Genomic DNA, 16,357 nt, shown 5'->3' on the forward strand with positions numbered 1-16,357 from the left:
AATATCCTTAAAATTCAAAGGATGATCCAATTAATTATTTTTTTATATTTAATAAATCAGTTAGAGACTTAAAATGACATACAATATAAAAGGTGCAAATGTAATTAAGGATCAACTCGTAAAAATTAACCAAATGTTCACCACAACCCCTAACCCCTCAGCCCAGAGTCCCAAAGTCTACTTCATTCAATTCAGCAAATTGTATTCATACTTCAAAATATGATAGCCTGTGCCACAAGATGCACTATTCAACATTTATCACAACTGAGCTTGTACAAGGCTGGTTTCTTATGACCAATGTTAAGCTACTCTAGGGAAGGCCTGCCAGTTCAGTGAGTTATCCAAGAGTTCAAACTGCACCGTATTTTAAAAGAATACCTTCACAATACCTTGCATTTAATAGCAAATCAACAAAAACTCTAGGAGCAGTTAATATTTTAAACTCAACTTTAATCATACAAAAGGACCATTCAGCTACCATGTAGATCTTTATGCAACAGTGGACCCATTTGTCCATATTACATCTGTATCTTACTATCCCTTGCTGACTTAAGTGTCCAAATACATTTTATACCTCATAATTGTATACAATTCCACCAAGTCTTCAGCAGCACATTCTAGATGTCATCCTCTATGTTTAAAAAAACATTTTACTATCCCTTCTCTCGCTTTAAACCTACGCCCTCTTGTTTTTGATACCACAAACATGGCGGAAAGGTTTTGACATTATTAATTCCTCTCACGATCTTATGTACTTGAAAAGATGCCTTGGCATCCTTTGTTTCACGACAAAAATTCCAATCTATCTAATTGTTCCCATAACTAAAGCACTCTCTCCAGTGCAATTATAGAATTCCTATAATGTAGGACTTGAACTGAACACAACATTCCAAAAGCAGCCTAAACAGTGTTTTGCAAAGTTACAACATGCCAATTTTTATCTTGTATTCCCTGACCTATGAAAACAAGCACACCACACGTGTTCCTCATGATGTTTTGCCACTTTCAAGGAACTATGGAGAGACTCCGCGCTACTGGAAGGGGGTGGGGATGGATACACCAGCACAATTCGGGTGGGCTTAAATCTGGCTTTCCGAAATTCGGAACACACTCTCCCCCAAGGGTTCCGGATAAAGGATTGTGTACCTTTACAACCACATTCCTCAGTTCACTACCATTCACTACACATGCAACATCCCTACTGAACTTCCAAAATCCAAGGGTCCAAGATGAAATGGTAATGAAAACAGTTTTTCAAAATCTTCCACAGAATCAAAAAGAAATGTAGAACCTAAATATCAAGAAAGTCAAATAGATGTACCCTCTCTATTGTCTAGGTTGTATGTATCAAAATCTTTGAAGAGTTCTATTTGCTTACCTTGAACAACTCCCCAGGGGTACTGACGAGCTTTAACCATTTTATTCCCGACTTTCACTTCCTCGGTACTTCCAATTACAGCAAAGGGAAGATGGCCCTAAATTTTAAGGTATAAAAGGAAATGACATACAAACAACTCTATAGAACTTCCACATGCTTGACTTTATTCTCTTTTAGGTTCATAGAACACAAATCTTAAAATTAAATGGTTCCTCCATCTGCCAACATTCATTTCATTTTGGAAGCATTTGCCTGGAGTTTAAAAATAAACATTTAAGATACACAAAAGTTCAAGCTATAATTTAACACCTGCTCTTTTAATGAGAGAAATTTAGTCAAGCAGTGCTGAAAGTATGCAGCTATATTTTGCCACAGTTAAATTAGAATATTTTCTCAATTTGATATTCTACTTTTGGAATACACTTCTACCTTTATCCCATTGACGGTTTAGTTCAATTCAGCTTTAAAAACCAATACAATTTTGCATTAAATTACTTACATTCATGGTTGAATTAATTTTTGCCACTGTTTCATCATCGATTGGAAATTGATAGATCTGTACACCATTGCTAACCAGTTCACCCATTATTTTGATTTTAAATTTATGAAGTTCATTTTTAGCAATGGTATCGGCCTTCGCAATCACTGGAATGATGTTCACCTACAAAAACAATGTCATCCATAGCTATTATAAAAGGTTCTGGAAGGATAAATTACATTTTTAACATAAGTTTTATTAAAGTAAATACCACACAATGAAAGATATCTCTCTCTGCTGTACAAAAATTCAAATGCACATTGCTGCTTACATTGCATTGTTAAAATCTGTTGCCTGAAACTCAATTTCTCTAGTTTTATAACAATGCAACATATGAGTTGCAGAGGGAACGAAAACAAACTGACAAGTGCAAGATGATATAATTGACAAGTTAGGTAGGGGGGGAAATAATGTCTCCTAACAATTCCCACCCTCCCCACACCAAACACCCACCAAGAGGCTGTGGAATCTGGAATTAAAGTCGCAAATGTATTGGTAATTAAGGACCAAAAAAAATAAACCATCAACCAAATGGAAGTTTTGAAATTCTCTATCAAAAGCATGTTGGATTAGTAGGCCAGCCAGATAGCAATAGATATGGGGATATTATAGGAATCAAGGAAAAAGGGATTACTCTGAGAAAATGGAACAAAAGTAAAAGATCAGCCGTGATCACAGTGAATGATAGAGCTGACACTGGAGTTGAATCACCATGCTATTTTATTTAGTGCAACACAACAAATGATAATCAAAATTCCTAAAAATAAGAAAATCTCAGAGTAACTAAAGAGAATGCATCCATTGCTAAGTTTTGTATTTTCACTCATATACCGCACAGAAAATCTTAAAACTATGTAAAAACATTCTCGTATAGCACATCCATGCATATACCACAAGCATGTAATATTAGTCGGTCCTGTCCAGCACCTTCATATGTCCTAAGTCACAAAAAACAAAGCAATACATGCGCAGATAACATTATCAGTGTGTAGAGCTATCACCTGTATTTGATCTAGCCTAATTCGTATAAAAGGCCCTCGCAGTTAGCACTTTGCATATTACCTTTGCGATCTAGAGTACCAGTAGTTTTCACAAGGTGAGGAATCAAATGAAAAACTTACACCACCAACTTCAAACTGAAAGCAGTTACGATAGCAGCAGAAACCAGCAACAGAGCGGCAGCAAGAGAGTTCGAGGTTGACGAATCATCCTTTCGCCATTGAGAAAAGAGAAAGACGAGCTTGAGAAGCAGCCGCCACAAAAACACGCACATTGTGGCCCCAAAGCTAAATGGCTCGAGTTAGAGTCTGACTTGAAGGAATAGGTTCTTAGTTGAAGAGAACAAAATCAGGCTGCAACTGCAATTATCATTCAGATGAAAGCAAAGCGATTGGCATGTGAAAGAGGCATCCCAGATTTCAAGGCGAATTTTCCATGGATATCAAAGTTTCTGAAGCGAAATGGATTGTCAGTAAGAACTAGAACAACCGTAGGTTAGTGATTTCTGGAAGATTGGGAACAAATGAATATTGATTTTCGCTGCTTCATAGCCAATTAAATTTATGAACTTAGAATCACACCTGCGGATGATATTAACATGGATCAAGTCCCAATTACCTTTGACATCCCCGCCACAGGAACTGTGGATGCTTCTGGAACAAAAACTGCGGCCATAATCACGACCAAACATGAAAGGTCGTGCTTTATTGTAGTCCTGCAAGTGGCGCTAAATTGATGCCAGTGATAATATTTAAGAGTAACAATGTCGTGAGAAAAACTGCTCAATTCTGTGATGGTACACTGTAACAAGAAAGATTAAATGGACTCCAATGTTATGAAACTGTGGGTGGAAAGGTGTTACAGGCCAAGACCAGGCTGTTTTCCGCCCCCCCCCCACCCCCCCCAAAGAAATTGTTATTCGTATTGGATTCCATGGCAGCCCAAAAGGAGAATTCAACACAAAATACAAATTCTGTGGCCACCCACATTGCAGTAATTGCAGCCATTCAATATTGCTATTAATCATCCATTCAAGACGTTCATCAGATCAGAATGGGAGGAATGGATGTAGAACAGCACTCATGAATTCACCCTAGCTGGACGCTTGAAAAGAGCAACTTCTACTGAAGTTTGTGAATGGGTTGCCAGAGCATGGGATAAGATAACATCAGAAACTATACTAAGTGGTTCAGAAAAGCCAGCATACTGATGATGAGGATCCCACCACTGATGGCAAAAGCAGCGACTGTGATGACATGTCAGTACCAACTGCAGTAACAGAAGGCTATCCTAACATATTTTAATGAAGACAGTGAACAATCCGACTTTGAAGGATTCAAAGGTTTTACGGATGATAATGAAGAAGATGAATAAAGGATGACATTAACTTGCTAGTTATTTCAGAAGTTTTGACTTCAACATATTGTCCAGCATTTTACTTGTTATGATATGGTTTTTGACTTCAGCATTTTTTCCATTCAAGCAATTAAATTATCATGTTAACTGAGAACCAGTTGTTGCTCAAATAAGTTCAATTTTATAGATTTTAAAAATCTGGTATAGCACATATCCACAGATAATGCACGGTGGGTTACCCGAATGGTAAAAAAAAACATACAATGCACGTGTTATAGGCACAAAAATATGGTAGTTATAGAAATAATTTGGTCAAATGAAATGACTTTCACAATAACTTGTGGCTTAAAAGCACACGATCCGACATGGCTTTATTGAAAAAAAAATCTGCTCATCAACTTGCGTTCTGCAAATTATTTCTTTTTAAATGTTTGTTCTATAGAAACTAAATACAAGATCACCACAACCAAACTTAAAAATGGACTCTAAAAATGTTGCCATCATATGGCTAGGAATTAAATGCACTTTCTACCATTTTAGGAAATATGCACATGAACCAAATTTCACAAAAATAAAACCCTTATTCAATAACCTGTTTGCTTACCTTCTAAAAGCAAGGATCAATCCTTCCATTTCAATATTTTGAAGAAATATTCTTTGGCACCAAAATGTTTTACTATGTTCTTTCAGATCAATTGTGTCAAGATGAACTACAAATCACAGTTTTGCTTTTGAAATTTAGGAGTATATAATTTTATTTCTATTTTGTCACTTAGACCATGGGCCACCAACAATACAACTCCAGCTAGTTGCCTTTGTTCCATATTTCCTTAATATCCCTTTAAAAATTGCTCAATTTCAGCCTTTAAAAAAACTTGAGTTGATCCAATTGCACCATGCTTGGGAGACTGGAGCAGAAATAAAGTTTCAGATTTTCACTACTGAACACAAAGTGGTTCTAATAAGGTTTGATCATTTGGAATGATGTTAATGTGCCAGATTTCCCCAGAGTAAATACTTTTCACTCTCCAGAAAAACACTTACTTCAATTAAAATCACCTTAATTTATCTAAAGAGAACAACCATTTAGCTCATGGAACCTTTCCTGGCAACTTCAATATTAAGCACTTACAGCTTCTTGAAAGATGATAGTGAAATATTCTTCATAAAAGAGCTTAAATTAACCCAAAGCCTGACAATTAAAGAAAGGGTTAAATAAATCATTAAAAAAAGTGCTCTTCACTGCAGGTATATCTGACTTTTTCATTCCAGGAAACATTAAAAGAAGAAGTGAACTCTCCTTAAGGTGTCCCCCCCGTTACAAGTTGGGGAATGAGTTCCATGACAAGTCTATAAATCACAATTTTCCATCATGCAAAGCTGCAAAATTTGCACATACGTCAAGAAATGAGAATTGAACAAAAAAAATGCACTGACATTTTCCCCTACAATTTTGTGAGAACAACTTTTTTAAATTCTGTATCACAATTTTTTTTGGTAATAGTTTGCAAATTCTGTAAAGGCATATTTCCATTACCGAAACTACCATAAAGCAGGAGTCACCCATATTCAATAAATCCAAATGCACATTACAGTTGCCTGAATTCTGAGTTTTACCAAGAATTTTGATATCTTAACTCCTGCTACTTTTGCCCATTTGTATTTGCAACTGCAAACCTCAAAGGATCTTCTTGCTAATGGTGCTCTTTTTTAAAGACCTTACTGATTTCATTGATTTTATCTTCTGTGCATTTCCGATTATTCAATGTATGGAAGCTGATTTGAATCATCCAGCATACAGGACAGAATGTGAAGAGTAAATATAAAAATAATTGCAGTTTTGAAAAAGTAAAATGAAAGATCAAAAACCCAACAATATTTCAGAAGGCCGCAGTAATGGGAAGAACTTTGGCTATATCATTATAACTGGGAGAATTCAACTTTGTAGCAATAGACAAAGTGACAGAGCTACCAACTACAGTACAATGTTGCTTTAAGATGAAGTACTGAGTTAGTGCTTGTGTCTTTACCAACGATGTTCATCTCAATAATTAAGGGTGCAAGTTAAATAAAGGGCTATAAAATCTGGCACATTACACTTGCTATGTTTGCAATTCATGCATGCATGCATGCTCAGGGTGGTAGCACAGTCCATCATACAGGCTCATCACCTCAAATATGGATAGAGTTAACAATCTATGGATGGCAATAATGATTAGATACCAGTATCCTTAAAATAGAGCAAAACACTCAATAATCTCACAGAAAAATGAACATCGTTTCATGTTTAAAAGGAGAAGCCATTCCCATACCTTGCAACTTAGTTTTTGTTAAATAATCAACTATTATCAAGTAGTTTCATCTAATTTTTTTGATCATTGCACAAAGGTTTGCTACTTGCTAGAGTCCTTAAAAGCTGAGGTCTACAATGTGATGTGCCAAATGAATGACTGACTTCATTATCAAGGCTTAGAGTCATATTAATCATATAACCATACAGCACAAAAACAGGCCATTCAACCCAACATCCACATGCATGTAGTATTAGTCGGTCCTGTCCAGCACCTTCATATCTCCTACAAGTCACAAAAAAAAGTGAGCTCCTGTGTTGATCCCATTTCCCCAGGACATGGTCCATTGCTTCAATGCCTCAACAATTCAGGTCCTTATCTAGAAAGTGAATATGCCATTAGCAACCCAGCTTCAACCAATTTCTCATGTATTGCATTCCAGGTACTTAAGACTTTCTGGATGTAAAAAGGTGTCCAACATATCCTCTTTCAGTCTTCTCCCCCTTATCCCAAATCTATGCCTTGTTTTATATCTCTGATACGGGGAAAAGTTTCCTGCAGCCTATATCTATATCCCTCAATTTTATATACATAGTGTTCCCTCTTAACCTCTTCTAATCCAGAAAGAACTAACAGCTTCTCCTCACAACTGAACTACTCCATCCCAGGCAATTTCCTGGTACATTTCCTCTGCACCTTTTCCAACACTATCACCCCCCTCCCTGAAGCATGGTGACCAGAACTGCAAACAATATTCTAGCAGAGGTCCAACAAACCTCCTTTCTTTGGTATTTAATGCCCTGACTAATGACGCTCAGTAGCCCATATGCCTTCCTAACTCTGTGTTGCCACCTGGAAAGATTTATGGATTTATATTCCAAGGTTCCTTTGTTCCTCTATGCACCATAATAGGGTCTAGTGGAGTACATCCAAGCCTCATTAGTGCTTCCAAAATGCCTCACCTTACATTTATTGGAATTAAAATCTATTGTAATTTTCAGACCATTTCACCAACACAATCTTTCTCTGGAGCCCAAGCCTACCTTCCATACTGTCAACAATTCTACCAACCTTGATATAATTCACAAACTTATCAATGCCTCTCAAATCCAGCTAGTCACATGGATTGCAAACAGCAAGAGTCACAGCACCACACCTTTGGGACACCACAAGTCACAAGCATTCAATAACAAAAACTAACCGTCTACCATCATCACCCCTTTGAAAAAGCCAATTTCAGATCCAGTTTGTCAACTTTCCCTGGATCCCATGAGCCCTTTTGAACCAGTCTCATTGTTTACACAAGGGCTGATAAACTCATGGAGCCCAAATAAAATAACTACAGCAATAGATCTAAATAATGTGTTTTGGAGGAAGTAAAGAAGTTGTTCATATTACCAAGGCATTTCTACTTGTCTATTTCTACTTGTCTATTTTAAAACAGAAAAACACATTTGTTAATAACTTGATCAATTTCCAGACTGCTCCTTTGAAATTAAATTTTCTATCTATTGCTCTCACCATAATCTGATCAACAGCCAGGTATATTTTGATTAGCTGGAGGTGGAAATAGATACCTGTAAATGTTTCCCCTTTACTGCAAAAGAACAGGGCACAATAATAATACCTCATTGCAAATTTATAATCTTTAATACTTCAATGCAATTTCATTGTAGACAACAAATACTTTTGAGATGCATCATTGAGTAAAATTTCCACACAAAAAATGTTATTTTGATATCAGTGTTGCTAAAAAGTTTCAGAACAAAAGTTTCAATTAGAAGTAGTCCATTCAATCAACTTTTCCATACAGATTCAGATAAATTAAATTAATAATTCAAGTAGTCAAATTCATGATGAACCATGCAAATAGATCATTCTTTTCCAACACAATCAAAATGATGACCTGAAGCACATCAACCAGACCCATGATCAAAATACAGTGGTTATACTGTACACATCTCCTGTTTGAATCAACTCTTTCTGCTGTGCTTACATGTATACAGCAAACTCACCTTCAATTTTATCAGCTTCAGCTACTCTACAGGATCATACATTTTACATCACTCCAAACTTTCCCTTTAATTCTTTATTTGATCAATTAATGGACTTTGATCCAGGCCACTACCACTCACTGCATAAATATGTCTTTTCTCATATCCACCCTGCATTGTTTGTCCATAATCTTACATTAATGTGCCTGAAACCTTGTATTCTTGAAAAGGGAAAAACTATTCTTTGTTTCTCTTATCTGAACAAATCATACTACTGTAACCTCCACCAGATCTTCCCTTAAACTCTTCCACTTCAAGAACAATCTCAGCCTCTGCAATCTACTAATCTTATAAGTAAAATACCTCACCCAAAGAACCATTCTGGTAATACTCCACTCTACCCCAAGTGCATTGCCTTACCATTTCTCGGTTGAATCATCTAATAATTAATTTGGTTGCCTTATAGTTGATTGGTATTGCCCCTAGTTCGCCTTACTTACATGTACTTGGAAGAAGTTTCTTCAAATGATATAAATTATTTCAGAATTTAAAAACTTATTGATGTGAATCTACAAGTATTTGAAGAACTGTAACTGCAGAAGAGGAAAGTAGAGGATAGTCCCAGTACAAATTTTGGGGTGAAGTCATGAATGCACAGATAAAACCCTGATGGAGTATAGTTCCCCCAAAATGTGACACCTTGACTAGGCAGGGCATAAATGGGGAAATGTCAAGGGCACAGGGAACTATAATCACAATAGGAAATTTTAATCTAAATTTTGATTGGATAAACCAAACTAGCAAAGGTATTACAGAAGACTAATTTTCAGAGTGTATCAGGGATGGTTTCTTAGAATGTCATGGAACTTACGTAGAAACAGGCCATTTTAGATATGGACTTGAGTAATTTGTAATTAATAAGAGATTTTGTGGTTAAAGATACTCTTTGGAGGATGCCATTGTAATAGAATTATAAATGCAGCTTCAGGATGAATTCAACTTGACAATCTTCATATCTACCTTAACAGAAATACTTGCTTTTTTTTTCCATCTCCAGTCTTTTCTGAAATTAACAGCATATTTGTTCTCTCCCCTCTCCAATTTTCTTGAAAGATTATCAGCCTGAACCATTGACTATTGTCTGAACTGCTAAATACACAAGTCTGTTAAATCATTACAAAATATAAAATATATAACTCAAGAAATAGTAGCTGGTCTATAAATAATTATAAATTAATCCTTCCCCCCACCAAAAAAAAACACTCACTGATTCAAAGACATCAAGCCTAATCAACTACAAACACCATGAAAATATTCTATGAGATTTTCAATACTTTTGTTAAATCAATTTTTGAGGTCATTAGCATTTTGGTAGAGACTATTGAGTTTATTAAAAGGCTAATTGATCCTACTAGGTTTCCTTTCATTCTTCTCCAATGTCTACTTATTTTAGCACAGCAAATCTATTAAATATTTAGATTTCTCTCATTTCTTCATTTAACAGCAAAAGCCAAGATAATTTAAATGTACAGGCCATACACCAGTATTTGCAATTGATTCACCAAACCCATTTCTGAGATTGGCAAATTCCCTAGAAACCAGTAATGAAATCAATTGAATCTTTTAAAATAAATTAGACTTGTGAATACAATTGATTTTCTATATTATAATGAATATTCTCCAACTCTGGCATAGTTTCAAATCTCTGCATCCTCTCTAGTGGTCCTGAAGTAAGATCAGTAGTCAAATTTATTGTTATCTGATTGTACAAGTACAACCTGATGAAACAGCATTCTCCACCCAAAACATCAATTCCTCTTCTTCACCATATGATCTGCTAAGTTTCTCCAACAGTTTTTTTGCACCATATTCCAGCATATGCAGTCTCATCTCTCTCTCCAATTATATTGAGACAAAGTTTATAGATATGTTTTGGGGAGATAAAGTGGGAAAGATTTGTTAGAGTAGGTTACATACAAACACTGTAAAACAGATCTTATTTGAAATAATGGAGCTAGACATATCAGCTCCACAGCTCTTGCAAGAGCTTTGGAAAGTGCCGAAGAGACTTCACTAATGGATTGTTGTTTAGTAAAGGCAACAGATGAAAGATGTTGTCTGAGCCGCCTTCTGAGAGAGGGGGGGGGGGGAAAGAGAGAGAGAGAGAGAGAGAGAGAGAGAGAGAGAGAGAGAGAGAGAGAGAGAGAGAGAGAGAGAGATCGATCATTCTATAAAGCCCCATTTTGGAAGACAGCCTGGTCAAAGCCCTTGTGGTTCATGCAAGAGGAGAGGACTGGCTGTCTAATTTTTCACTTAGATTAAGAAAAACAAAAATCTGTGGTGATCTGAAAGAAAGAGGTCATCATCTGGAGAACCCTGAAGGGGGCAGGTTTCATCAGCAAGTCACTGGAGTGGCTGATTAAAAAGGAATCAGTTGTGGATGTCCTGGAACAACAAATCTCTCTCTAAACTGACAAGAACCTTCCTGAGCAGTAACCATTTACCTTTCAAGCACCAAAGCCTGATGAACTTTATAAATGTTAAATTCTGTGCACAGTATAAGAATTGTCTGCAACCAGTGAACTTGGGAGGAATGAGGAGAGATTGGACTGTGAACCAAATAACTTTTCTGAACTTACACACACATTACATACACGTGCGCTTAGAATTAGAAGAGGGTTAAGTTAGGTTAGATAAGTTAAGTTAAAGTGTGATTTTGTTTTCATGTTTAAAGATAATTAAAAGCAACTTTTGTTTGAGTAACCATTTGTCTTGGTGAATATCTATTGATGCTGTGTTTTGGGGTCCTCTGCTCTCATAACAATATATGTTCTTATATGGGGATCAGAAATGCACACTATCCTAATGTGACATAACTATCTCCAACAATCATTCTGTATTCCAGGTTTCAGCCAATAAATTCTCCCACTTTGGACCTTCTTTGCTTAAAGTTCCTTGTCACAGATTCAATCATCACCAGTGCAAGTTCCTGGTTTATCGGTCTTTTTCCTAAAAAGATTAGTAGCTCGTCACCCTCTTTGCCACAATGAAAAGGACAGTAATCAAAGGCTAACTATATCCTTTTTGTTTCTCTCAAGACTTGGATACACCAAATATGCCAATTGACATATTGGCTACTTTTCATCAATTAAAGCTCAGCTTTCAACACCATCATCTTCTCAGTAGCAGTCAGCAAGCTTCAAAACCTGGGCTTCTGCAAATGGATCTTCAGCTTCCTCATCGGAAGACCAGTCGGTGCAGATTGGTAACAATGTCTCCTCCTCACTGACATTCACAGATGCACCTCAAAGATGCATGCTTTGCCCACTGCTTGATTCTCTCTACACCATAACTGTGTAGCTAGGCACAAATCTACAAATTTACGAATGACACCATAGTCGTCAGGAGAATCACAGACAGCAGTGAAGAAGCATACAGGAGTGAGAAAGATCAGCCAGTTGAGAGGTGTCTCAACAACAACCTTGCACTCAACTTTAGCAAAACTAAGGAATAGATTGTGGACTTCAAGAAGGGGAAATCAGGAGAGGAAAGGGTTAAGAACTTCAAATTACTGGGTGTCAACATCTCTGAAGGTCTATCCTGGGAACTTTGTACTGACGTAATCATGAAAGCTCGCCAACAGCTATACTGCATTAGGAGTTTGAGAAGATTTGGTATATCACCAAAGACTCTTGCAAACTTCTAACTGGTTGCATCACTGGTATGGAGGTGCCAATGCACAGGACAGGAAAAGGCTACAGAGAGCTGTGAACTCGGCCAGCACCATCATGGACATTAGTTTTCACTCCATTAAGGACATCCACAAGAAGAGGTGTGTCAAGAAAGCAGCTTCTATCATCGAAGACCCTCACCACCCAGTCCATGCCCTCTTCTCATTGCTACCATCAAGAAGGAAGTAAAGGAGCCTGAAGACAAACACCCAATGGCACAAAAACAGCTACTTCCCTCAGCTATCAGATTTCTGAATTGACAATGAACCAAAGATACTTTTACACTTTTTCCTCTTCTTTTGCACTAATTAATTTTAATTTTTTTTTTATATAAAGTGTTTACAGAAATGTAATTTATAGAAATTTTGCACAATAATGCTGGCACAAAACAACACACTTTGTGACACATGTTCGTGACAATAAATTCTGATTCTTCTGGCCCACTTTCAAAGATTCTAGACACTATTTCTTCCTCTGATACCATATAACCAATATATCACACTTAATTTCTGCAATTTTCAGTTTATAGAGAAACTGAAGATGCCAAGTCTGTATTTACTGGCGCAGAGGAGGTAAAGATATAATTGAGCTTCAAATAGGTTAGACTGCAAGAAACTGTTCAGAGAAAGATAAAAATAGAGGTCATAAACTTAAGGTGAAGGGCAAGAGATTTAATCTAACAGGGGCCTTTTTAATTAAACACAGAGAGCAGCGAGTACTGGAATACACCACTCCAAGAGACTGGCAAAAGCCTCTTGACAAGATAAAAATGTCTAGATGAGCATTTGAATTGCCTCGAGGCTAAGTGTTTGCAGATGAGATTAGTACAGATGTGGGCACATGGTCAGCGTGGATATAGTGAACCAAATAGTTTCCATATTGGATGATAATTTTATTGTCTACATCATCCCCTTATAAAAATGGATCCCGTATTTATTTACAATCACGGCCGGGTTCATTTCTCACATTCATATGTAGATTAGGAATTACTTGAGACCTGAAAGATAATCTTTCATTTGATGACTTCCTGAATAACAAAGAATGGAGATCATCTTCATTTCAAACCTATCTTAACACTCCATCTCTAAGAAACAAAATGCTTTCTAAAAGATCTTCTTACCAAAATTTTTTTGAAACTCAGCAATACCTTTTTGAGTACATTTTCATTGTCAAGGCACATACCAAAACTTGTGGTTTTGTATGAAATTATAAACAATGAAATGAATAAATATCAAAAAGGATTCAGAAGACAATTTATCCTCATTCTCATCCTACATGGCAGATTAATCCTTTAAATCAGAATATTCTGGATTCCCTTGAGACAAAAAATTATTTTCAAAAATATTCTTAATACTAACAAAGAAGAAAATCAAAATTTATTATGAAGAATTTTCTGAATGCAATTTATTTTTGTCCAAGACATTTTTTTCCCTTGAGGGATTAAAAGTTGAAAGAACCTATTGTGTTCCAACAGAATACAAACATTCAAATAAAATAATTTTCAAATAAAGTTACAGAGGCTTCTTAATTTTGAAAATGCATAAAATAAATACATGTTGAATGTTTACTAAAATACTGCTTTATAACACAATCAGTTTAAATATCCAACATTATTTTATTATCAAATACATCATGCAAACAAGGCATTACTTCATTTCAAACAGTTAGATTTTCCTACTAGAATTTTATAAAAAAAACAAAGCAAGACTGGAGTGATGGTCACAATTGAGGAATTATAATCACATGGCAGGGTTCTCATTCAGCCCATGTTATAGAGAAACAAATGATACATTCAAAAATCACATCATAGCCAAGCTGAGTACAAAATCTTTCATATTGTAAAACTCCAATAACATGGCACATTCAGAACGCTGATGGTGCTGGGCATACTTCCCAGACTATCAGATGTTTATAGATAAAGTATTACACAGTATTATACTGGAATACATTTTATATGAAACGAAGTTCAAAGTCAGTGCAAAAAATAAATTTAAAAGGGAATCCATCACAATATACACCCCATATACCAAACCAGCATGTTTTATAAACATTGGGATAGCAAATAATCAATTTTACTTTATCAAGAGTATTAAGGAAGCATAAACAAAATTAGTAATGCACCTTCAAAAATATTTTGATGCTTATTCTTGAAAAATAAATCTGACCTACCTTGCTGTCCAGTTTTTTCATTGTGACTAAATCTAATGACTTAAGAGAATGGCCAGTGGGAGAGATGAAGTACAGACATGCATGGATACGGGTATCATGATAATTGTGCAATGAACGTTTAATCTTCAATTCTTCTTGTAGATAGGCTTCAAACTGTGCATCAATGTAGTCAATAATAGGTTTATAGCTAATGAAAAGCAAACACGTGAAAAACAGGGCATGAATATCGATTATATATTGTTCATTGCTAACATATGCTCATCGAGCCCGCTAGACTTGATGCATGCTCAAATGTTTTTAATGGCAATTAAATACAGAAATGTTAACTCTATACAAACATTAACTTAGCCAACAATGTTTCTCATTAACTGCTGGGAACTGCCTACTCAAAGCAGCACTCAGGGTGTCACTGAAAGGTTTAAGACCATGAATTGAGAGCATGCTGAAAAGTGAAGAAATGGACTACCTCCAAAACTAATCAGCTACCTCAGATTCCACTGTACTAGAATGCAAGCAAATTACCAACCAGAAAAGATTTTGCAGTACTTGAGACCTGACTTGTGGTAAACATGCCACTTTTTAAACTGAGTAAAAACATATCAGCATTTTACACAAAAGGTGTCTCTTTTACTTATATTTTAAAAAGTCTTTGCTTCATCCAGATCAAATTCTTGGGAAAGACTCAATTAAAAAAAACTCAAAACTAGTTCTAATGAAGCATCTATAACCTGATTCAACTAATCTGCTGCTCTTCCCACAGATGCTTCCTGACCAATTGGGTATTTCTAGTATTTTCTGTTTTATTTTCTACTAAAAATCTTCTTTTATTTTAATAACATAACCAGCATTGAAAATTTTCACAATATTTTCAAGAAAAAGTAAAGAGAAAATAAAGGACTGGCAGTAAAACATGGGCTTACTTGAGGAATTTAAACTGAGGAAGTTAGAAACGGGGAGAAATCTCCAACATAATAAATGTATTATTTTCTCATTTTAAAAAGTGTTGGAACATTCAACAGCAAAAACAGCTGTACTGTACACAAGTGCAATATATCATTGCACCAAAAACCTTACTTGCTGCAGCCACAAAGGTATACAAGATGAAGGACAAAAGTAAAATTTAAACTCCACTGAAAAACAAATTTTTTGTGGACTTCAAAGATTAAAGTGAAAAGAGAGGACTAAATACAGTCAAACTGCAGATAACCCAGAATACTTTATAGGTACCAAGAGATGGAAATCACAGAAACCCTGACTCTAATCTTCCTTGGCTATCAGGAGCACATTAAATAAAAGGAAACTTGATAAATGCAACCAAACTAGTCCAACATTAGTGCCAAAAAAAATTACTGCCAAGATCAAAATTAAGCCTCAATTTGAGAAGCATTGGTTAAAAAGAGGAAAGCACCCCTTGATATTACAGATGATAAATCTGGTTTGTAAGACATCATTTGAAGTTGAAGTAGGTGGGGCTGATGGCAGCATTGCAAACAGCACTGCACAAAAAAAACGAGAGAAATATGCAATTAGAGAGAAAGTAGTTACAGTACAACTCCGATTATTCAAAATCAGATTCTCCAAAATCCTCAGTTATTCAAAATAAATTAAAATTCAGATGAACGAGGATATCCAAAATCCTCATTTATTCAAAATCTTTTCGGAGCTGAACTGATTGGGGACATCAGGCTCCCGGCAATTGTGGCAGTAGCAGGACCTTCGGGCTCCTGGTAGAAGTGGGGACTTGGTGGGGAGATGTCGGTGATTGGCGGGAGCCAGCATTTTTTTGGTGAGAATTAAACATTATTTCAATGCTTAAAAAGCCTTCCCTTGTTTGTTGTTGTTTTAACACTGCTGCACGTGATTTGCTGTTGTTACTGGGCTGTTTTTAAAAAAATGACTGG

General features: G+C 36.0%; 1 protein-coding gene across 3 annotated transcripts in view; it reads right to left on the minus strand.

Annotated features, from left to right (window-relative positions):
• Positions 1–16,357, minus strand: part of LOC138739342 (septin-11-like) — a 66,909-nt gene that overhangs the window by 21,544 nt on the left and 29,008 nt on the right. For all 3 annotated transcript variants that reach the window (XM_069891172.1, XM_069891170.1, XM_069891171.1), the window contains exons 4-6: positions 14,457–14,643; positions 1,878–2,039; positions 1,379–1,475 (exon numbers count right to left, since the gene is read on the minus strand). In XM_069891172.1, the coding sequence (XP_069747273.1) occupies positions 1,379–1,475; positions 1,878–2,039; positions 14,457–14,643 (446 nt within the window). The remainder of the gene's footprint in view (positions 1–1,378; positions 1,476–1,877; positions 2,040–14,456; positions 14,644–16,357) is intronic.

Source organism: Narcine bancroftii, chromosome 7 (genome assembly GCF_036971445.1).
Source record: "Narcine bancroftii isolate sNarBan1 chromosome 7, sNarBan1.hap1, whole genome shotgun sequence".
Classification (NCBI taxonomy): Eukaryota; Metazoa; Chordata; class Chondrichthyes; order Torpediniformes; family Narcinidae; genus Narcine; species Narcine bancroftii.